General features: G+C 33.5%; 4 protein-coding genes across 5 annotated transcripts; 1 reads left to right on the forward strand and 3 right to left on the reverse strand.

Annotated features, from left to right (window-relative positions):
* Nucleotides 1-320: 320 nt before the first annotated feature.
* Nucleotides 321-1,406, reverse strand: LOC101206603 (DNA-directed RNA polymerases I, II, and III subunit RPABC5). Its single transcript, XM_004138637.3, has 4 exons — nt 1,247-1,406; nt 1,027-1,085; nt 824-918; nt 321-717 (listed from the first exon to the last, which is right to left on the reverse strand). The coding sequence occupies exons 1-4, from the start codon at nt 1,280-1,282 to the stop codon at nt 692-694; spliced, it is 216 nt and encodes a 71-aa protein (XP_004138685.1). The 5' UTR covers nt 1,283-1,406; the 3' UTR covers nt 321-691.
* Nucleotides 1,407-2,250: 844 nt separating this feature from the next.
* Nucleotides 2,251-11,909, forward strand: LOC101206364. Of its 2 annotated transcripts, none has more exons than XM_011651558.2 (14): nt 2,251-2,929; nt 4,304-4,390; nt 4,657-4,757; nt 4,897-4,947; nt 6,296-6,467; nt 6,579-6,899; nt 8,095-8,298; nt 8,409-8,921; nt 9,053-9,262; nt 9,726-9,914; nt 10,067-10,227; nt 10,667-10,819; nt 10,946-11,027; nt 11,091-11,232. In XM_011651558.2, the coding sequence occupies exons 1-14, from the start codon at nt 2,459-2,461 to the stop codon at nt 11,097-11,099; spliced, it is 2,724 nt and encodes a 907-aa protein (XP_011649860.1). In that variant the 5' UTR covers nt 2,251-2,458; the 3' UTR covers nt 11,100-11,232. The 2 variants fall into 2 exon arrangements, with proteins under 2 accessions (XP_011649860.1, XP_004138684.1); XM_004138636.3 differs by having other exon boundaries at nt 2,254-2,929; nt 11,107-11,909.
* A 1,161-nt stretch (nt 11,910-13,070) lies between these two features.
* Nucleotides 13,071-17,505, reverse strand: LOC101206127 (SEC12-like protein 1). Its single transcript, XM_004138635.3, has 10 exons — nt 17,132-17,505; nt 16,852-16,952; nt 15,958-16,090; nt 15,770-15,861; nt 15,271-15,370; nt 15,114-15,186; nt 14,914-15,034; nt 14,517-14,636; nt 13,758-13,828; nt 13,071-13,668 (listed from the first exon to the last, which is right to left on the reverse strand). The coding sequence occupies exons 1-10, from the start codon at nt 17,303-17,305 to the stop codon at nt 13,472-13,474; spliced, it is 1,182 nt and encodes a 393-aa protein (XP_004138683.1). The 5' UTR covers nt 17,306-17,505; the 3' UTR covers nt 13,071-13,471.
* A 2,228-nt stretch (nt 17,506-19,733) lies between these two features.
* Nucleotides 19,734-22,357, reverse strand: LOC105434676 (probable ribosome biogenesis protein RLP24). Its single transcript, XM_011651559.2, has 5 exons — nt 22,157-22,357; nt 20,848-20,963; nt 20,491-20,604; nt 20,273-20,409; nt 19,734-20,181 (listed from the first exon to the last, which is right to left on the reverse strand). Exons 2-5 carry the CDS (start codon nt 20,926-20,928, stop codon nt 20,010-20,012), a joined length of 504 nt encoding a protein of 167 aa, XP_011649861.1. The 5' UTR covers nt 20,929-20,963; nt 22,157-22,357; the 3' UTR covers nt 19,734-20,009.
* Between the last annotated feature and the right edge of the window lie 762 nt (nt 22,358-23,119).

Consider the following 23,119-nt stretch of genomic DNA (forward strand, 5'->3'; position numbering starts at 1 on the left):
GAAATCAATAACCAAAGTAATTACATCCTTAAAGTAGAATACACCTTACAGTACTCCTAAAAACTAATAAACACATACAAGACTAAATACTTGGGCTCGTATGAATCAATAAGCAAACAAACTGGGCACCAATATATAGCTCAACTCAAGTCCTGAACTGAATGTTCCCATAGTTCTTGTTTTCTCTTAACTGAATGCAAACACCACAAAAAAGTCAATACTGACTGAATGACTGCATCCTATGGAAAATGCTACACGGCTCTTACATATAACTCCTAAATCCTAATAAACACATAGAAGATTAAATACTTGGGTTCGTATGAATCAATAAGTAAATAAACCAGGACACTAAGATATAGCTTAAATCAAATCCTGCACTACATGATCGTATAAATTTTGTTTTCTCTTAACTGGATCCAAACACCACAAAAACGTCAATGCTGCCTGAATGAAAATCAACTGCATCTATGGAAAATGCTACACGGCTCTAATATACAACTCCTAAATACTAACAAACACGTAGAAGATCAAGTACTTGAGTCCGTATGAATCCATAACTAAACAAACTAGAATGCCAAGACATAGCTTAACTCGAGCCCTCCGGTAGTTTTTCTTTACTCTTAACTGAACACAAACACCATCAGAAAGCCAATACGCCTACACGTGAAAAATCAGAAAACTCGTCCCTTGGCTAACTGGTATCAGACTTATCCAGAGCTGAAACAGAAAGCAATTAAAGCGTAAGAGGGCAGCAAAATTGTTCGTCGACAATCAAACAACTCAAGCATGAATGAATAAAAAGAGAGAGAAAGAGAGGGATTACTGTTGTAATTAAGAAGCTTCTCAATAAGGTCAACATGAGTCATGAGCATTCGCCTACAGCAGTAGCGAACCAAACCCAAAGCATCAAGTGCATCACTGATACAAGAGAAAAGGGTATAGTTTTGTTTACTAGCAATCAATCATAAAATAATAATAAGAAGAAGAAGAAGAAAAGGAAGAACAACAGTGGTGTTGCTTCCTTACCCTTCTGAATAATCTGCCTGCAGAAGATCAAGGTAATGATCCCATTTGTTTCCAATCACCTGAAAAAATATAAACCAAATCACAATAAGAAGTTGAGACTAAATGAAAAGTATATTGTTCTCGTGTGCAAGCAATCGGAAAAACAGTGGCACAGACGACATGAAGAACAGGAAATCGCAATTTTAAACTCAAAAATTGAAGATAGTTCTCCATCGCTAACCTTTCCGCAAGTGAAGCAACGAACTGGAATGATCATCTTCACTCTCCTCTGTTGCCGACCGACGATGCCTCCGACTTCACGTTCTAGGGTTCCGAGAGGTTTTGCCCAAACCCCTCTCCAATATTCTTCAGCGTTTATTTAAAACAATATATTTATACGGTAAATTCCTTTTACACCACATTTATAATTCTCACCTTTATTTTAATATCTTCCAAATATATATATATATTCCTATTCTTTTCCATATTAAAGTGGTTTTCTAATTTATTATTTCATTCCATTTTTTTTCTATGATCTTTGCTAGATTAAATTCAATGTTTTATGTTTTTAGTAAATAAGTGAAAAATCAAACTTTTTTTTTGAGTGAATTCCACTCAATCGTTTGATATATTAAATGCGATGATAACGTAAATACACATAGTTTGATAAAAAATTGACAAGTACATATTATCGACAATATGTAAGTTTATAACATAATCGAAGATTTTTTTTTTTTTCTTTTTGCACATAGCAATAAATCGCTGGACTATGTAAGTAAAAATACAAAAGAAAAAAAAGTAGACCATTGTCTAATTAAAACTATTTTAGCTTCAAAACTACTTATTTATAATTTTTAAAATTTAACATATATTATACATGATTTTTTTAAAAATATAAAAATTAACGAACTATTGGATAGTAAATATTTTGTGAATTTTTAATAATTTATTATATATATATATATATATATATATATATATATATATATATTATTTAAAAAAAAAATAAAGAAAAAATAAAGAAAAATTGTGAATTATTATTCATATATAAGACGTATAATAGAATAGTCAACCAGAGAGAGAGTGGGTTATTGTAATTTTAGTGTGAATGATTATGAATAAGGCTATACTTTATAATATTAAAATTTGAGGTATAGTGTTATAAAAAAAAAAGAAAGAAAGATACTTTCGTTGGAAAATGATGGCAATAAAAGTAGTTGTAAAATTAGCCGACTTGGCAATTGGCATTATATTTTCTTCTTCTTGGATGTGAAAAGTTGTAATTGTCATTTCATTTTGCATCTGTGTCTTCTTCTAAATGGAAGCCATTGGAAGGCAGTGAGACCGAGCAATTCACATCTGAGTTTCGCTCATTCAATCTCCACCAATTCTCAAATTTCTTCTTCCTCAATTCAATTCTTTCTAAATCCATTCTCCAACATAAATCATCTGGATGAGACGAAGTTCATCTTCAGAGATCGACGACAATGCGAGTGCAAATGCCGTTACCGGCACTCACTCCATTCGTGATCGTTTTCCTTTCAAACGTAATTCCAGTCACTTTCGTTTACGAGTCAAGGACTCGTTGGATCATGCAGCTTCTCGTTCCCGATCTCACCAAACCCGGATCAATCGCAAGGGCTTGCTCTCCTGGATTCCGGCTAGAGGCCAAACGCTTTTTTACTTTCTTGTTGTTTTTGCGGTTTTCGGGTTTTTTACCGGCTCTATGTTGTTGCAAAGCTCCATTAGCTTGTTGTCTAGCCACGGAAGTCAAAGGGAGCGGTGGCTTATGGAGCGTATTAAGTTTGGGAGCTCCTTGAAGTTTGTGCCTGGCAGGATTTCTAAGAGGCTGGTGGAAGGTGATGGGCTTGAAGAGGTGCGGAAGAAGGACCGAGTTGGCGTTCGTGCACCGAGGCTTGCTCTTGTGAGTTCTTATAGTTTTTTTTTTATTATTATTATTTCTATTTTAAACTACTTGCATTCAAGTTACTGATTAGTTATTAGGACTTAGCATATGGCACTCAGTTGATTGCAATTCTTATTGATTATGTGCACAAACACTCTTAAGTCTCACAAATGGAAGATTTGCCAAAGCCAGCTTGGGAGCCAGTGCTGTAGATTCCCATCAGTTGATTAGTTATTAACTGATGGGACTTAGCATATGGCACTCAGTTGATTTCAATCCTTATTGATTACGTGCACAAACACTCTTAAGTGTCACGAATGGAAGATTTGTCAAAGCCGGCTTGGGAGCCAGTGCTGTAGATTCCCATCAGTTTAAACATTGAGTGAAGTCTGATGTTGTGTCTATTTGTATAAATCAATCTACCTCAACTGTGTGAATTAGATTAGCTAAGAACCATTTATTTGGATCCTGTACCACCACCCAATGACACGGTTATATTACCTCTTCTGTATCTTAGATCCATAACTACAATCCACTTGGAGGATATCTTCAAGTTCAAACGGTATTTCTAATTTGTGAAAAAGCAGTTTTCTATGAAAACATTGAAAGTAAGATAAATATAATTGCTCATGGAGACCAGTTACAATTTACCAATTAGGAATGCCTGTAGTTGCTTGCAATATCACAACACTTTTCACAATGCTCGTTGTTCTTTGAAAGTGTCAGATGTTTGGATCATGAAATGATGTTTGTATCTAAAAGCTTTGAGTTATTTTTCTATCCCCCCCCAAAAAAAAAGAAAAAAGAAAACAAACAAGGTTTGCCAAACAAATAACTTAAATGGAAGCAAGTTGAGCCAAAGAGGAGACGAAAATCTTCTCTAATTGAATACAGTCAGAAGTATAATAAAGTTCAAGAAGGTTGAGCCCACGAGGAGACGAAAAGCTTTGAGTAATGTTTCTCCTTATGACTCACGATTGCCCAATACATTTTTATATTATTATTATTATTTATTTTATTTTATTTTATTTTATTAATAAAGAGGATCACTGACTGGTACTGACTGTTCAATGAAATTTAATCTTGACTTATATTCAAGTTCTTGAATAATTCTATCAATCTGTGATTTATTAAGAGTTTTAGTTCTTGTGGTAGAGATTAGCATGTGGTCTCCTTGTGTTTTTTGTTCAATAATTAGGATGCTATGACTATGTAGTAATTACTGATTTGCTTGTCAGGAAGTTATCATTGTTATGTTGATAACCTAAACTCAGATAGGATCTAACATAAAAATTCAGGCTATATACTTGAGAGTAGTATCTGGATCTGAAATCATCAAGGGTTTAAGTCAAGTACCAATTATATTTTTCCTAATTCTTTCACTGATACCAGATCTTGGGAAGCATGGAGAATGATCCACAATCATTAATGTTGATTACTGTGATGAAGAACATACAGAAACTTGGATATGTGTTTGAGGTGAGTCTTTGATTTTATTTTTCTTAGGTGATTTATACTTAAAAAAAGACATTTTGTTGGGATGTTTATTTCACATGTGCACTGCCTTCTTTTGTCCATTGTTGTAGTCCAGTACTATATTTCATTTGCAATGTTCATAAGGTGCCTGGATTTTCTTGTAGATTTATGTAGTTGTTTGTGATTGAGTTCCCTTGCGCATTTAAAGATGTCTTTAACTTCTGGTTACAATTATTTTTCTTGGATCCTCATGAGGGTGTATCTGACAGATTTTTGCAGTAGAGAGGGGAAATAAACAGTCAATGTGGGAACAGATAGGCCAGCCTTCAATATTGAGTCCAGGGCATTATGGTCGTGTTGATTGGTCCATGTATGCTTCCTTTCTGTTTGTTAAACTGTTTTGTTGCCATTCTTTTATTTTCTGTTCTGTGATTTTACTTTTCCATTTTGGTCTTTTAAGAACTCTCTGGGACTACTTTCGACTGACTCCATTTTCATTTTCTTTCCAGATATGATGGTATTATTGCTGATTCCTTGGAAACAGAGGGGGCAATTGCAAGGTTTTTTTTTCTTCTTTCTTCTTTTTTTTTTTTTAATAGCCTAAAGTACCTGTGAATTTTACTAATGCTTTGGTTATACTTGCAATGTGGTCATTGTTTCTTGGTCAACGGTATTTATGATTTGCTTCATGATCTTAGTTGCATTAGGCAAGATTCCAAAATATAGGCATACCAGCTAGTGCAATTTTTAGGATGGACTATTGTAGGAGTTTGAGTTGCGTCTATCTCTTTCTTGCTAGATTATGTGTTAGTTTTCTCATTAACACATTCTGTTGGATTTAGATCAACAGGTAATTCACTGTTGTTTAAGCGTTGGGTTATGTAAATTTCATGTTCATTGGTAAATAATTTATTGGAGCTTTAGCATGTTAAATGTAATTACATAATTTCAAAAGGGTTTTATTACATTATTTCATTTTAAAAGTGTCACCTTGTAGCCTTATAGCTCCAAGAGTTGGGCAATTGGTATAGATATCAAGGCTACATATTTCATTTTAAAAGTGATACCTTTTAGCTTCAAGGTTTGGGGAATTGATGTATATTAAGAGGAGTCGTATAGATTGTTGTAGAGACAGATTATCTCTGCTCTGTTCTGCTTGTTAAATGCAAAATAGGTGGCAAACTTGAGCATATCTCTGCTCTGCTTGTTAAAATATTATACATCTCTCATGAATGTCAGATGTTTGAATTCCCACCCTAACATTGTTGAACTCAGAAAATAAATTAGATGCTCAAGCACTATTTTGATCTCTGTACTTTAATTTTGGTTCATTTTGGTCCTTGCACTATCTATTTTGGTTTTTTTTTTTTTTTTTTGAAAAGGATATGATCTATTTTGGTTAATTTTTGTTCTTGTACTTTCAAAAGGTTCATTTTGGTCACTTTCCAAAATAAAAATGAAAAAAATGAAAAAAAAAATGAAAATGAAGGGACCAAAATGGTCACTTTCCAGAATTAAAGGTAAAAAATACACTGACCATGATTAGTGCTCACGGATTGGATAAGAACCCAGCCTACAAAGGTAAAAAATACACTGACCATTATTAGTGGGAACATTTTGCATGGAGATTCCAATGGTTTTGATTTTAGTTGGATGAATTAGCAAGAGTTTCCAAGAAATGACATGTTTTAGTTTTCTTATCCAAAAACAATATGTTTTAGTTTACATGTGAGCTTGTAACTTGTAAAACACACTGACTAAAAGGTAAGTTCGTGTGTTTACTTGTGCAGATAAGAATATTTTGAGTTCTATTTTTTCATGTGCTCAAAAGCATATGATAATCATGTAACATATTGTTGTAGTTTGAGAACTAAGATACTATGATTAGTGAGGTTTATATTTATGCAGCCTTATGCAGGAACCTTTTTGTTCTTTACCACTCATATGGATAGTTCGAGAAGATACACTAGCCAGCCGCTTGCCTATGTATGAACAAAGGGGTTGGAAGCATCTTATTTCCCATTGGAAGAGATCTTTTAGAAGGGCTAATGTTGTCGTGTTCCCTGATTTTGCCCTCCCAGTTAGTCTTCCTTTCATCTCTAGATTTTATTGTATGTTGTGGTTATATATAGTAAGATCCATGTTTCACATTTGACACTCTTATGCCTTTTCCATTTTTTTACCATATCAGATGCTGTATAGTATTTTGGACAATGGAAACTTCCACGTGATTCCTGGATCCCCAGCAGATGTTTATGCTGCAGAGGACTACATGAATGTTCACTCCAAGAGTCAATTAAGAGAGAAAAATGGATTTAATGAAGATGATATACTGGTTCTCGTTGTTGGAAGTTTGTTCTTCCCAAATGAACTGTCGTGGGACTATGCTGTGGCTATGCACAGCATTGGACCTCTCCTTTCAATATATGCGAGGAGGAGAGAAGTAGAAGGATCGTTTAAATTTGTTTTCTTATGTTGTAATTCAACTGATGGGTCTCATGATGCTTTAAAGGTATATACTTTTCTTTGCACTTTGAACTTACAATTTTATTTATTTATATGTTGTTATTATTGTATTTTTATGATTGGGTACTGGAACTCCACTCCTTGCATCATGCTTATGACTCACACCTACTCCTTGCTTCAGGTAGGGTTTTTTCACCTGTGGTCAGCTTTGAGAGATAACGAGAGCTTTTAAATTATTAAGTTTTCAACTTGTGTGCTTGAAACACTTTTGCTTGTTTCAAATCATATATCATGTCGGGGCATTGTGGCTTTGCTTCAAGTGTGTGATGATATTCAAGTTCTTTACTGATGTTGAGATGGAAGAGAATATTATCTAGTTCCACTTTTTATGATGTATGGTATATCTGAAATATCTAACTTAATTCTTCCCTGACCCTTGGGTGAGTCATTGCCACTTACATCCTATATTTCACATGAAGATTGTTTATATAGGTTATGCTTGTGGTTTGTTTCTTTTTGTGGTGGGGAGGAAAGAAACGAAAGAGGCATGTAAAATATGAAGGAAATAAAGAGAATAGACATGGTTATTCTCTCCTTTTTGTAATTATTCTTAATCTTGGTTGGGCAGGATTTGGGTGAACAATGACTTGATGAAGTGCTTAATTGGTCTAAATATAATTCCAAATTGTATCTTTTGGGTTCTTCAAAATGATCATACACCATTTTTCTTTTATCATACACCAATTAAACCATGTGAAGTCAGCTTATGTTTTAAAATTTTAATATTATCTTGTTTGTTATTGTCTAATAATTTGCCAATGATATTACTAGTTATTTATGCAATAAGTTCTATTTGGTCGCTTAGATGATCTTCCTTTGCCTCTTCAGGAATTAAATCACATGCTTTCTTCTTTTTAAATGCTTCACACACTTAGTTTCCTTGATTTTGCTTGTATATAAAATTATATTGAATTTGTAGGATTGTTTATCTTTTGATGTCTTACAATGTTTTTATCGTCCTCATTATTCTTGATCTTCGTATATTCCTTTTGGTAACTTTCCTTATCATCATCTATACTATTGTTTTACACCTGTTTTTTCTCTAAATAAATAAAATAAAAAGATGAATAAGAAAAAGATAAATCATTCTTCCTAATATCTTTTTCTTCACTACTGGAGTCGTCTCAAGTCAGGGGTAAAAGGCAGTGTCTGACGAGGGATCTATCTTTAAACCTGTGTAGGAAATTGCTTCGCGTCTGGGACTTCCTGATGGATCTATAACGCATTATGGCTTAAATGGAGATGTCAACAATGTACTGATGATGGCTGACATTGTGCTTTATGGATCTTCACAAGAAATTCAGAGTTTTCCTCCCCTACTTATTCGAGCCATGTCTTTTGGAATCCCAATTATGGTGCCTGATTTGCCAGCCTTGAAAAATTATGTAAGTTTTGAGATATGCTGTCACGATACAACAGCACAACTCCCGATTCTCCCCTCTTTTTCTTTCTCCTTGTGCTGTTTCTGATCTCATGCATTTTCTCTGGTTCTCAGATCGTTGATGGTGTCCATGGGGTTATCTTCCCAAAACATAATCCTGATGCTTTATTGAGCTCTTTCTCGCAAATGATATCAGATGGGAAGCTCTCGAGATTTGCACAATCAATAGCCTCCTCTGGAAGATTGCTTGCTAAGAATATACTTGCATCAGAATGTGTTACCGGCTATGCACAGCTCCTGGAGAATGTTTTGAATTTCCCATCTGATGTTAAGCTTCCAGGTCCTGTCTCGCAGCTTCAATTAGGTGCATGGGAATGGAATTTGTTCAGAAAGGAAATGGTGAAGACAATTGACGAAAATGCAGATAATGAAGAAAGAATTGCAACAATAAGTAAAGCTAGTGTTATTTTTGCTCTTGAAGCACAATTAACTAATTCTGTTAATTTAACAATTTTGTCTGAGAATGAAAATGGGACTCTGGAGCAAGATATTCCAACTCCTCAAGACTGGGATATTTTGGAGAAAATAGAAAGTGCTGAAGAGTATGAAACTGTTGAAATGGAAGAGGTATTTTGCGGTACCTTTCTGGAAATTGGATTACTGGCTTAACTATTTCCTTCCCCTGTTTCTGAACTTTCTTTCTCACATTTCCTTCTTAAATAGACAGCTTAATGTGGAATCATCTTCCTTTTCTGTAGTTTCAAGAAAGAATGGAAAGAGATCTAGGTGCATGGGATGAAATATATCGAAATGCTAGGAAATCAGAAAAACTCAAGTTTGAATCAAATGAACGGGATGAGGGTGAGCTTGAAAGAACAGGACAGACCGTATCCATATATGAGATATACAGTGGTGCTGGAGCTTGGCCATTCATGCACCATGGTTCTTTGTACCGTGGACTAAGTCTTGTGCGCTCCATTTATCTTTTCTTTTATCAAGTTGACACTTTCGATTTACTTCTAGTTGTTTCTATTTTCTTGATCAAATGCATAAGAATCGGTTTCATTCATCTGTTTTCTTACAACTACTTCTAACTGTTTTTTTTCTAAGCTAGTTTCTGTTGGAATTCATGCTTGTAGCTACTTCATTTAGTTAGAAATTTTACTCATGTGATGCTTAAAAGGTATTAGCTCTTTAAGATTTCCTTAAAAGTTTCCGAACTCAGTATGGAATAAATTTCTTCATTTTCTTTTTCTTGGATCTTCGATTTTGTTGTTCTATTCCAATAGTTGACTTGACACTATATGATAAAACAATGTATACTTAAAATTTAATGTTTTTGTTTATCATTTACTTCTTAAGGGCAGCCAAGCAAGTTTTGACTTTGTAGTGTTTGAGTTTGTAAATAATTTATCTTAAATTTTATGGCAGTCCACGAGAGCACTGAGGTTAAAATCCGATGATGTGAATGCTGTTGGCCGGCTTCCTCTTCTCGATGACTCTTACTATCTGGACGCTCTCTGTGAGATAGGAGGAATGTTTGCTATTGCAAATAAGATTGATAACATTCACAAAAGACCTTGGATTGGGTTCCAGTCATGGCAAGCTTCTGGAAGAAAGGTATTGATATACTGGTTGACTATTACAAAGTTTAAAGTTTCCTAGAGTCACCCTCCCCCTTCATTTTTTCAAAGGCGAAATTTAGTCCTCCTTGGGTGGATAGGATACCTTACAGAACTACAGATATCATTCATCCTTATATCATTAAACAGGTTTCCTTGGGCAAAAAAGCTGAAAATGTCTTGGAAGACACCATACAGGACAACCCTAAAGGAGATGTTATATACTTCTGGGCACACTTGCAAGTGAATCGTGGAACCATTCCTCCCACTTTCTGGTCGGTGTGTGATATCTTGAACGGTGGTCTCTGCAGGTAATTTTACATGTCAAATATGAAAAAAGCATGTCAAGTAGGTTTGGATGAATGCTTGGTGCAGGCATGGCATCATTTGATTTTATTTCACTTGTAGACATTTACTTCTCTTGTGCTTTTGGTTGTTTTTAGTCAAGAAACTGCAACATCCCTTGCTTCTACTCAGAAAACGTTTTGAGTTTCTAAATGTCATCTAGAAAAGATGTTAAAATTGTACATGAAGCACCGGCACTTGCTTTGATATCTGTCGTGGATGTGCACATCTTAGTTAGCCTGCAGTTACGTAGTAAATGTATACAAAATTTCCTGAGAGTGCGCTGAAGTGTGGTTTTATTTGCTTATTTTTATGTATGATCATTTCTAATGAATGGACGTATTACCATAGTTGAGAAAATAGCTAAAATTCGAACTTGGCTCATTCTACTCCAAACGATTGCAGAACCACCTTCAGGAGCACCTTTCGCGAGATGTTTGGATTGTCATCAAATATGGGAGCTCTTCCACCTATGCCAGAAGATGGTGGTCACTGGTCTGCCCTCCATAGTTGGGTGATGCCAACCCCTTCCTTCCTGGAGTTCATCATGTTTTCCAGGTGATTAGTAGCAAGTTTCCTGGAGTTCATAACCCACGCGTATACAGTAATTTTCATTATTTAATCATTGTTATGTTGTAAAGAAGACAATCTAATTAATTCTATAATTGGATTTGGGAACTACAGGATGTTCACTCATTACCTTGATGCTCTGAATAGAAATCAAAGTCAGCCAAATGGATGTTTGTTAGCTTCCTCAGAGATTGAGGTAAGAATTCGTGTCCAATCCATTTTCCTTCAACACCATTTTCTCTCTCTCAACTCCTGTTAGTTTCTATAACGAACAGAAAAAACACTGTTACTGTCGGATATTGGAAATGCTGGTCAATGTCTGGGCTTACCACAGCGGTCGGAGAATGGTTTACATCAATCCTCATTCCGGTTTCCTCGAAGAGCAGCATCCAGTTGAACAACGCAAGGAATTTATGTGGGCAAAATATTTCAACTTCACCTTATTGAAGAGTATGGATGAAGATTTAGCAGAAGCCGCTGACGACGAAGGTGGATCAGGTAAAATCGGGTTATGGCCATTAACAGGAGAAGTGCATTGGCAAGGAATTTATGAAAGGGAGAGAGAAGAAAGGTACAGAGTGAAGATGGACAAGAAGAGAACTACAAAGGTAAAACTAATGGAGAGGATGAAATTCGGATACAAGCAAAAATCACTTGGAGGATGATGAGAAATGGGTGAGGAATTTCTGAAAAAGCACTCACTTTTGGGTAGAAGAAGAAGAGATCGAAAGAAAGAAAGACTCCGGTTGGTGGTACGTAAAAGAAATGGAGTTCTTTCTGAATTATATACTCACTCTACATGACAATATTTGTAGGCAACAGAACTGAGGAAAAGAGAAAGCTGAAAAATTGCAGCTCGGTTTATTAGAGGCAAAATATTACAAAAGAGAGAGGTACTAAATATTCTTTTTTAATATTCTTTCTTTTATATTCAACATATACTCATATAGCAACAAGAATATAGGCATTTTTTTTTTCTTTCCTGTTCTGTTGTATAACCAAAATAGCAATTATTAAGGCAATTTTGGTCACATATAACAATAACAATAATAATAATAGATTGGTGTTTCCACTTTCATCTATGTCTTCATTTTGATTTTGGTTATGTTTCAAAATAGCAATTATGTTTTGATTGTTTTCTCCATTGTATTGACAAAATCTCCCCACATCTTCAAGGATGACTTATCTTGTAATTCTGATTTTCTTTTAGCTCAAAATGAAATATTGATTTGACATTTTATAACCATTTGAATCAAATTGTTTACATTTTTTTTTTAAAAAAACAAAATAGAGTATTACATATATATAAATAGGATGATAAAATTTGAATCTACCATCTTTTTTTGGTTATTCTAGGAGAAGATGGAATCCGAAAAAGCAAGCTTCCATTACTAATTTGGTTACAATTTCAAAAGTTGCTTCCAAACGATAAGGAAATATTAAAGCAAATTACATGAATCCGGTCTTGAAAAACATGAAAAAGAGAAAGATGTTCGGTATGAATTTAGTTAAATTTCTTTTAATATAGAATATTATGTCATATATGATTTAGTTTTAACACAAGAGACTAACAATATGACATCTTCAAATATAACAAAATTTTACCTTCTTTTTCATTCTATTAACGATCAACATTGATACAAAGTCTACCGATATTTGATTTAAAATTGATTATATTTTGTAATTATTTTCAACCATTTTTTTCATAAAATTCTTAATTAAAATAAATAAATGTATTAATCTGGTTATTTATTTATTTATTTTAAAATTAAATTTGATCTTTTAAATGGAGAGTTGTTATGGATAGAAAAAAATAAAAAGAATAAGAAACTTTACATGAAATTCAATTGATTTTGTTATTTTTTAAAATATTGATCGTATACGGAATCTAAGAATCTTAACAAGAAACAGAAATAACAGTAAAACTCTCTTAATAAGAAAAGAAAGAACAATATCTCATAGCACAACTCTCTCAACAAGAAAAACAAAACTTACATCTATTCACATAATATTATCTTTTTTTTCTTCTTTTTCTCTTCTACGTCCCGATGAATAATTTATAAATCAGTAACTTCTAACACATCTAATAATAATCATGTTGCCTTAATTGATATAAATTATATAGTTTACATACCCTTCTTAGTGGTTTGATTTTAAAATGCAAGTTTCGATGAACAATTTGGTTATAATTTCAAATTGCTTCCAAAGGTTAAGAAATTAAATTAAATAAACAAAGAGATAAAAATGTTGAGGCATTGATGTGATTAAATTTATTGTAATCAATCAGCACAAGCATTTGAATTTAATAGTGACAGAATCCTAATGGCTTGACACATCATACATGTTTACTCATGGAGCCAATAATCAAACAAATTAGCTCAAGGCAATATTTCAAATGACCATTTGCAATAAGAATGATTGAAATTTCTATCCTTTCAACTTTAATGATCACAGACAAACAGGCTAGTTGATCATCATAACAACTACTACACTAAGCCTCAGTTTTCTTAGGATGATGCTACAAATAAAAGAACTTGCAAGCAAATGAAGTTTAAAGCCTAAGCACAGAAAGCTCGAAGAACTGAAAACCAATGCCCGTGACCCTTTCGTACGCTCGGTCGTTAGATAACGCTCTTGCATTCACATGTCAACTGGTCCAAATGGATCATCAGCAGACTGTGACTGTGAATCTCCAACAAATGAATCAAACCTGGGTCTTGCTGGCTGATCTCTTCCAAGAGGGAATTGCCAAAATGAATCAGAATTCTCGTAAAATATGTAGAAAACAACAGCCGATGCCAAGAAAAGGCTTATGAGCAGCACGTAGATCTGCCACTCTGAAAATTTAAAGCAGAATATAAATTAGGCGTCGAAGAAAAGAATGTCGTAGACTGAGCAGGGAGAGATATAGAGAAGAAAGAGAGACCTTTCCAGTCAGCTGGCACATTTAACTTCGTAACAAGAGCGCCCCATTCAACTGAACTAGTAAGAATAACCCTATAAAAGAGAGAAAAAAAAAATATATATATATATATATGCATAAGCAAATACCCAAAAACTGAAGAACAAACATTTTAATGAAAGAATTAGTTCAGACATGTTTAGGAGTGGTTCTTGTTATGATATATATATATATACATATGTCCTTTATTGTAATTTTACATAGTCTCTAGGGTTTAGTTTATTCTCTTTATAAATATGTAACATTGCTTTGACTCAATGAGAATAAGACATACGTTTCTGAATTCTAGATTACAGTTCTAAAATTAGTTAGAATCACTCCCAAAACGTGCTTTTAATCCTCCAATTGTTCTTTTTTTTTCTTCATTTTGGATTGGGAAATGGAATGTGTGAATAAACAATTAAAGGAGGTTTATGGGCAAGAGTAAAGATGCCCAATTAACAGTTATTTTGGAATGTACTCATTGGGTCTGAAACAGTGTTAATAAGGAATCAACACGGATTTCCAGATAATTACTAAAAATAATCGACACAACATGCCTAGTTGGATGGAAGTGAGAAAATTTTGAACCTAATTGTTATAAACGTATGATTCATGGGGAGACAAAGAAATATATATCGATTGTCAAAATGATATTTAACGATACGAGAATTGCATATAAAATTATAAAGTTAAATATTAAATTAGTTTTAAGTAATTATAGACTTAAAGGTAATAGTTTACCTTTCACTGGGGCAGAAATCTAGAGTTTTTATGGGTGTACCCAGATGCAGCCTCTTGCTCATATGACTGACTTCCATTTTCTTTACTTCGGCCACACATACGTCCCCATCCTTGCTTCCTCTGGAATGAAAAACTATAAAATTCAGAAAGAACATTGTTCGATAAAGCATAATAACACCAAAACGCACAACAGAAACGCAAAATTAGAAACTCGGTATGCAGAAAAGTCATAACAGAAAGACTATTGAACTGTTTCAATTGATCTTGCTAATTTGTAGCCACTGCCATCATCAAACTTGAGGTATCAGGAAGTAATTTATCAATTGATCTAACATAAATTAAAGTCTTATAATTAAAGCAGATAGTTACAATCAATTTAATAACGAGATGCACTTACAAAGCCAAATATTTTCCATCTCGACTGATGGACATTATGCAAGCAGGCTTTCTCAGCAACCTCTTATACCCAATTCTTTTCCAATTACTGATGTCCCAAACGGCTGTGACAGCCTTCTCGCCTGTTTTCAAGAACGCAACACACCATTCAATAAGATTATTGGAGCTTTGATAATATCTAGGTTTTGAAAAAACTCGTACCTTTTTGGACGGTACAAAATAAAAATGGTTTAGTCCCATCCTTGGAAAAGCGACAGAGCTCAATTTTTTCATCCTGAACAATCCAAACAAGCATGTTACTAATTATGAGGAAATGCAATAATAAACACATAATAGCAGGTAAAAATATTTACCATACCGTATTCCGAGTCAAAGTAGTTATAGGAACTCCATCATCAGTTTTCCAAACCCTAGCTGATCCATCACTGGAAGTAGAAGCCAAGAACTCTGAGTCTAGGCTGGAACAAAATTGAACTAATTCATTAATCTGGGTCAGGGAAGAAACGATTTTAGATCTTCTCCAACATATTCAGTTTCACCATAATCAGTCACAGATTACATATTTCATTATGTTTTAAGGCTATTTATGTAGTTATGATAACAACAGAAGAATGTCAAGTGGGCTACTATACACAATGTTTCATACAATTATCAATTATGTATGAATTTGAAGATATTGTGAACACTTTCCTAATAACAGTTCCAAAAATATCAGGACAATTCTATTTTGCAAAGAGACATCTTAATAGGAATATCTACATACACATGCATATATACTGTGAGAGGCAACGAACAAACAGACAAATATGTTGCCATATTTTGAGAAAACACCAGCGGTAGACAACTTCATGGCTTACCTAAAGTCCATATCCCTCACAGATTTCTGAGCATTTGGTTCATCTAAAATGGGGCGCAAGCTTGGCCACTCGAAGATTCTGAGATGTCCATCCTGTAGATGTAGGCAATTTGATATCAAAATAAACCCACCCCATTTTTTGAGAAAGAAGAATGAATTCCATGAACTAGATAACAGGTTTTTCCTTACCACCCCACCAGTAGCAAGTTTAGAACCGTCAACACTGAAAGTGAGGCAACTTTGAGGACCAACATCTTTCAGTGAAGGCAATTCTTTTATCAACAGCTTCACGTTTAATTCTTGACCACACAGCTCAAATAATCTACAAGATGAACCAAGAGAGCACTAAATCTTCAAATCTTATCATAGTAACTGCCAGTTATAAATTTATAGTGATAATAAGAGAAAATGAACTGCCAGAGCATCAGGCAAACAGCCACTCACTCAAACTGCAGGGAAAAAAACCTAAACTCGCTGTACTTCTTTTTCATATTCATAAAATTCTGGAAAAACTTTTCCACACCTCAACTATTCTCACATGACAACTATTTGACACAATACATTTGGTTGTCAAGATAACTCATAACATATTACCGTTATGTCCTAAATGGGTGACCAGTGACCATTGATGAATTAAATGCATTCCCTCAAGCCTTTTATTATTTACATGGTAGGTATCCAAACACATTATACTACCAGATCAATTTCCATTTGTGACTGAGGCTGCGTTTGAACAAAAAAATATCACAGTTCAGTGAGCCAGCAGCAAGTAATCGTATCTCTTGTGCTAAAACGAATATAAAAACCTAATCACTAGTCATGCCAGAATCCAGATGATAACTTGGGCAGAAAGTTATGCCCTAGAAGAAGCACATGTCCCTTGAAGTAATATAACACAGATATGTTGAATTGTCATTTGAAATAAAAAAAAATTAATGTAAATCTCAATTTCATATGGGAACCCAAATTTAAGTACATGAACAGAATTGGCGTTATCTATAAGAAAAACAAAAATCACAGTTTACCAATCAAGATACACGAAATATAGAGTCTCAAATGTTTATACCTAAAAAAACAACTTACTTGCATCCACCTCGAGTAGTAGAACAGACAATTTCATCCCCACTTGGATGAACAGTAACACTGACAAGATCGCCGTCGCATTCTTCAAACGCGAATTCAGTCTAGCAGCAAAAAATTACGTCATGAAAGAAACAAAATCGAAAAACCGTAGCTACCCAATTTCAATTACCCTTAGTTACCCTATTATTAGTGAAACAAAAACAGGCAGAACTTCAAATTCAATAATAATAATAAATAATAAAAAAAAAAAAAGCAACAAAGACAGAGGAAAGGATCAAACCAGAGGAGACGACGAAAGAGAAGTGACTTTGGGATCAAAAGAGAAGATCTCAAGTGTAGAAGGAGATGAATCCGGTGGCCTGGACCTTCCAATGAGCGCTAAGTTGACATTCTCGGGCCTCCGAATCCACGACCCACACGAAAGCGGACCAGGATTCGACCCACCGCGGCCCATGATAAAAAATTCACCGGAAAAGAGGAAGGTAATCGGAGGGGGAAGGGACAAAATATAAAAAGCAGTGTCGTCGGAAAGCGGAAAAGGGAAAAGAATGGTTAGAGATGAAAATGGAGGGAAGAGGAAGGAGTTTCAACTTCCATATGAAAAAGGTTTCTTTCAGTTTATCATCGACCGAAATTTCGTCTTTGTTTTTTTGGTTTTTCAATTTATAAAAAGTCAACGAGTCAATATTTAGCCGTTTTCCATCCTGTAGCGTCACTGATCCGACATGTCGAGACGGAGAATTCGACATGACGTGCAAGCCTACAGAAGGATTGTAGCATACAAAATACAAAAATAAGTAATATAGTTGGTGGAATATTCCCAAAATATTCCGCGGAAAATGCGATGAGGATCGGACGGCTGCCGTCGTTAGATCAGAACGATCTCATCTCCTATTTTCTTTTCACTTTTTAATATATATATATATACATACATACACAACACGCATAAAAAATATAACAAAATGATAAATATATATATATATATATATATATATATATATATATATTCATTTTGAACTATGAATTATCTTTCATATTTAATCATAACAATTGATAGTCAACTATATTTTTTCAATGTCAACTCTACAAAAAAAAAAAATTCTAAAGCACATTTTTTTCAGAACTTTGAAATTAAATTTTTTATATTTTAAGATTTAATATTTGAATACTGAATACACAAGCCTCATTTGTCATACTTATTTAAAAAAACAACTCATAAAATATATATTTCTAAAAACTAATAAACTAATGTGATTTTTGTTTTTTTTTTTCATAAAGTTGCATTCCTTGTGGTGAGATTTTCATAGCTTGGGATGAAATTAAAAAAAAAAAAAAAGATAAAAAAAGTTAAAACATTTGAGATTTTCTTTTTCCCATTTGCCAATGATTCTTAAGTAATATACAAGTTTTACATTGATTAAATATAATATCAACTTAAGATATACCAAACGAGTCCATTCAAAACAGGACTAAATATGAATTTATCTTGTAGAATATCAAATGTGCCAACTAATGAAATCGATAAACTGTAGTCAATTAATTTATGTTATGTTTGAAATTCTCAAGGTTCCTTTTTCTTGGTTTTACTCACCATGCACATTTTGTTAATTTTCAGAACTTTTATTATTCTGATTAACCTAACTTTCATATTTGACTTAGACTTTTGTATTGCAATTTGCAAATAGGTTTATATTTTGGGATTTAAGAGATGAAGCAAAGCTATACATTTTTTTTTAAAGTAGAAATATGGATGCAATGTCAATAATAAATCAAATCTACATAGCAAGAGTGCCTTCAGTCTTTTTTTTTTTAGGATAGGAGGGTTTTGGGTTAAGAGTGTACACATATTGGTAGTACTACATTACTATTTTATTACAAATATATAAATTTTCTATTTTTAATTAGAAAATGAAAAATACATTTTTATTAACATTTTAAATTCATAAACTAAAAAACATAAAATAGTTCATTTTCTAAAAGTAATAATGAATAACTATTACATCCTAACATAGTTTATGGTTAAACTAAGCAAATAATAATATATTTTTTTCAATGTGTTCATTCAAGGTATGTCGACTTAGAATATAAAAGTTAGTTTATTATTTTAGACTTTTTTTTATATATAATTTAGTAAGAACACATAATATAATTACGCAATATTATTTGAGTAAAAAAACATTTAAAAAACAAGGCTTTCCAAAAACCCATTTTCTTTTAGGGTTTTTCAAAGAAAGAAAGAAGACGTATTTATAAAGATTTTACAACATATCTTTTGAGACAGATTCAAATAAGAAACGGAAAAATCATTTTATGATATACCAAAAACAAAATCTCTCAAGAACTTATATTCATAGTATACTTATAATAATGAAACAAATAACAAATGATTTTACCCAAGTGTTAACTAGAGTGTTCATAGAATACCATTTGGTTTTTGGATATAAACAACTTATAATCATAGAATACCAAAATCCCATTCACTTTCTCGACCTTTCAACTCATTTTTCTGTATAAATATACAATTATTCTTTCCTTTATATACAATGCCAACAAGGAGAACTCTGGATATTGGTGTAAGCTACACCCACTCTAATTCTAATGATTAAGTTAGAGGTTGGAAGAAGAAAAATGTGTTAGATATTGACTAATAAACTTACCAATTGTGTTTCACCTTCTTCATATTTATAGCATTCGTCCAAATCTTTCATTGGCACAATCTAATCATCCTGCTCTCCCAAACCTTTCATTAGCACAATCTAAAAACTGTGTTTCACTTTGATTCAAGATATCTCATCTCTTTAATCGTCTGTTAACCTATGTTATTACTTCAAACTAAGGCATGAGACAAGAGGAAGGTAAACAGAAGTTATGGGCAGGCACAATAGAAAGTTGGCTGGAGGTTAGTTCCCCCTAAGATCTATATCTAATGGACTACTAAACAAAATACAACAAACTTCTTATCCATGGATGAAAAAGAAAATAACAAAATACAAAAGGTACCATAAACAACAACAACAACAACAAAAATTTGAGTATTGCCTCAAACCACTGTATGTATAGCCTCAAACAAAATTGGAAATGATTCAATAAATTTTCTTAGAAGTCTGTCCACGTGACTACTACATAAATATTTGATATGGTGGTATAAGATTGACAACTCATTCTTCCATACGATCTTGCTCTGATTGTGATGGTACCACTTTGACTTTGAGCTTTGGAAGGGTGAGGGAAGGATCCTCCTTGAGAACAGAAGGTGCTTTGACCAAACTGATGCTTTGATCCAATTCCTTCTTTGCCTCTCTGAACTCCTTTGCTTTCTTTCCTTGGTGTCTGCAAATGTGAACGATCCTGAGTTACAACTGAAATAGTATTCGCAAAACATTTAGGCATATAACAAATGGGAATGGAAAAAAATTTCAACCTGCGTGCAATATGTCTCGATTCCCTATCCATTCTGATTTTATCAATCTTCTTAATAGCCTTCAATGTATCTTCAGTGACATTCCTGTCATATTTATGCGGCCTATGACGCCACCTCTCAAATTCAAAAGTAGAGTCCTGGATAATACAAATGAAACAACAATTAAAAAGATGAAGACAAAATCCAATTTGCTCTACAAATAAATGAAGAAAGCTTACCTTTGTCATATCCTTTCCATGCAACCTCCTATAAGCCTTAGTCCATTTTACTTTACGAGGATTTCTCTTCATCTTGAAGTTCTTGTGGCATTTTGATCGACAAAATCTAAAAATCTGCAGAGAAAATCACATTAGGGTATAGGAACATGGGGCTCCCACCCACCATTGCTAATTTAAAAGCACAGCAAGACAAGAACAACTATCTATTTCTATAGCCTAAAATATGCATCACAAACAAGCCAAGGTAGAACAGAACGATGTAGTTTTGTCAATCCATAAGCATTAGCAAGTAAGATCATACAAGCAATGTGCAGAACAAAGCATAGGAATCGTGGAAGTTCGCAACCTAGTCCTTACCGTTGCATCATTGCGAACAAACTGAATACCATGTCCTGGATATATAGGGGAGGAACAGAACCAACACTTCTCTAACCTCATTTTTTTTCTTCAGCAAATAACAAACCCTAAATTTCCTGCAACAAAAGGCACGAATAAGATAATCAAATGAACTGCAACTCATACATTCAGAAGATCGACTGGAACAGAGAAAAATCTCTACTAATATGTATTTTGCTACTTTTTATTCATAATTTCAATCTATTTATGTTACTAATTTGTGAGGTATACATAGTTATGATATTTTCATTAACACTAATTTAAAAAAGAAATCCAATGAAGAAATTATATTTTCATTAACACTAATTTAAAGAAGAAATCCAATGAAGAAAACAAACAGTTCTTCACTTTCTTATCCGTGGTGCAGGGAATAAACCAACAATAACCTAACAAACAAATATATAAAACATTGGGTGCAATCTCAGCAACGGCCCTAAGGACTGAACCACTGAGTTAGGCAATCAAAGAGGCGAGAGAGTGAAAGAAGAAGAGAACGGCAGTGACTTGGTCGGAAGGAAGAGACAGTGAAAGTTGAGGGTTCACAGTGAGTCGGGAGCCGGTATCGAGTAGGAGCCTAGAGCGCCGGTGGCGGGATGGAGATTTTTTCCCCAATCTCCCCCTCTTAGTTTCACTTAAACAGAGTGGAACGGATAATAAATGATAAAACTAACAAAGTAAGACCAATAAAACTAACAAAGTAAGACCAATAAAACTTAAGGTTTTTCTCCAATCTTCACTCTCATTTTCAATTAAACGAAGTGGAATGAAACCAAGTAGATAGTAAATAATAAAACTAACGAACTGACTCCCCCCTCTAAGTGGAATGAAAGTAGATAATAATGAACTACAAAGTTTTCATCCAATCTACCCTATCATTTTCATTGAAACAAAGTGGAATGAAACCGAGTAGATAATAAATAATAAAACTACCAAAGTAAGGCCAATGTGACTGAAGGTTGTTATCTCCAATCTCTCCTAGCACATTGGAAATAAACCAAGCAGATAATAAATGATAAAACTAACAAAGTAAGGCCAATATGTCTGAAAGTTTTTCCCTAATCTCCCAAAACCAACTAGATAATAAATGAAAACTCTGTAAGGCAAGGTTTTTCCCAATCTCCGGAATGAAAACAAGTAGATAATAAGTGATAAAACTAACAAAGCGAAGGCAGCAATTCTAAGAGCTTATACTCGATAGGTTGTACCATCCATAAAATAGATATTGTTCAAGTATGGTTCTAAATGTTGGAGGAAAGAAATATGTACTCACTCAAGCAATGCAGCCCTCGACAACGGAATATCGGCGCGGCCGCACAGCAACGCAACGGTGAGGAAGATCCGAGCGGGAGCGACGGAGACTTTGAGAAGAAGAGACGATCGGAGATGAACGCTGGAGACGGAGAAGGAGAGAGCCGGCAACGGCGTCAGATGAGAAGCAGCTTGAACTTCACCTCTTGAATATTGTGACCTAACTTTCTATTTAGTATTTACTAAATTAATAATAAAAATATTATTATTTTGGTTGGGCTAAATCCATACTCAATCCAACCTAAATTTTAAACTAAACCAATCCAAATTTTAAACTAAACGAAAGCCGTTTTAAACCGGAGATAATCAACAAAATTTAGTATAACAAAAATTCTGGCAAAATCAGCATTATATAACTTTTTAGATTTTTTGTATGCGTATAATATAATATACGTTTTTCAGGCAAATAATGAGGTCAAATATGACAAATAAGGTTAAATATCACACAGATACTAGCTTTATTTACAAACGAATGTGATATTTTCAGAGATTTTTCGACATCTCCTAAATATATGTCTCTAATTTATAACAAAATTTCAATTTTTAGGGTTTAAATCAAATTAATTAATATTTAATTAATTAATTCATAAAATTAATGTTTAATAAATATTTCTCCAAAAAATTTGTTAAAAGATTTTCAACGGAAATCTAATCCCCAAATTAACTAATTCACAATTTTCATATGATTTATATTTCAAATTATTTTTAAAAAATATTAAATAATACGTAGTTATTTTAATTTATATTTTAAATTACACATTTATTTTGATTGGTTTTTATTAAAAAAAATAATTTATTGGGCCTCTTATATAGAATGTTTACCTTCCTTTCCAATATCTGATCAAAACACATTGGAACGAGCATGCAAAATCCACAATTGATGTAGTAATTCAAAAGGTACTATTATATTAGCTTCACTTCCTTC

This window comes from Cucumis sativus, chromosome 2 (genome assembly GCF_000004075.3).
Source record: "Cucumis sativus cultivar 9930 chromosome 2, Cucumber_9930_V3, whole genome shotgun sequence".
Classification (NCBI taxonomy): domain Eukaryota; kingdom Viridiplantae; phylum Streptophyta; class Magnoliopsida; order Cucurbitales; family Cucurbitaceae; genus Cucumis; species Cucumis sativus.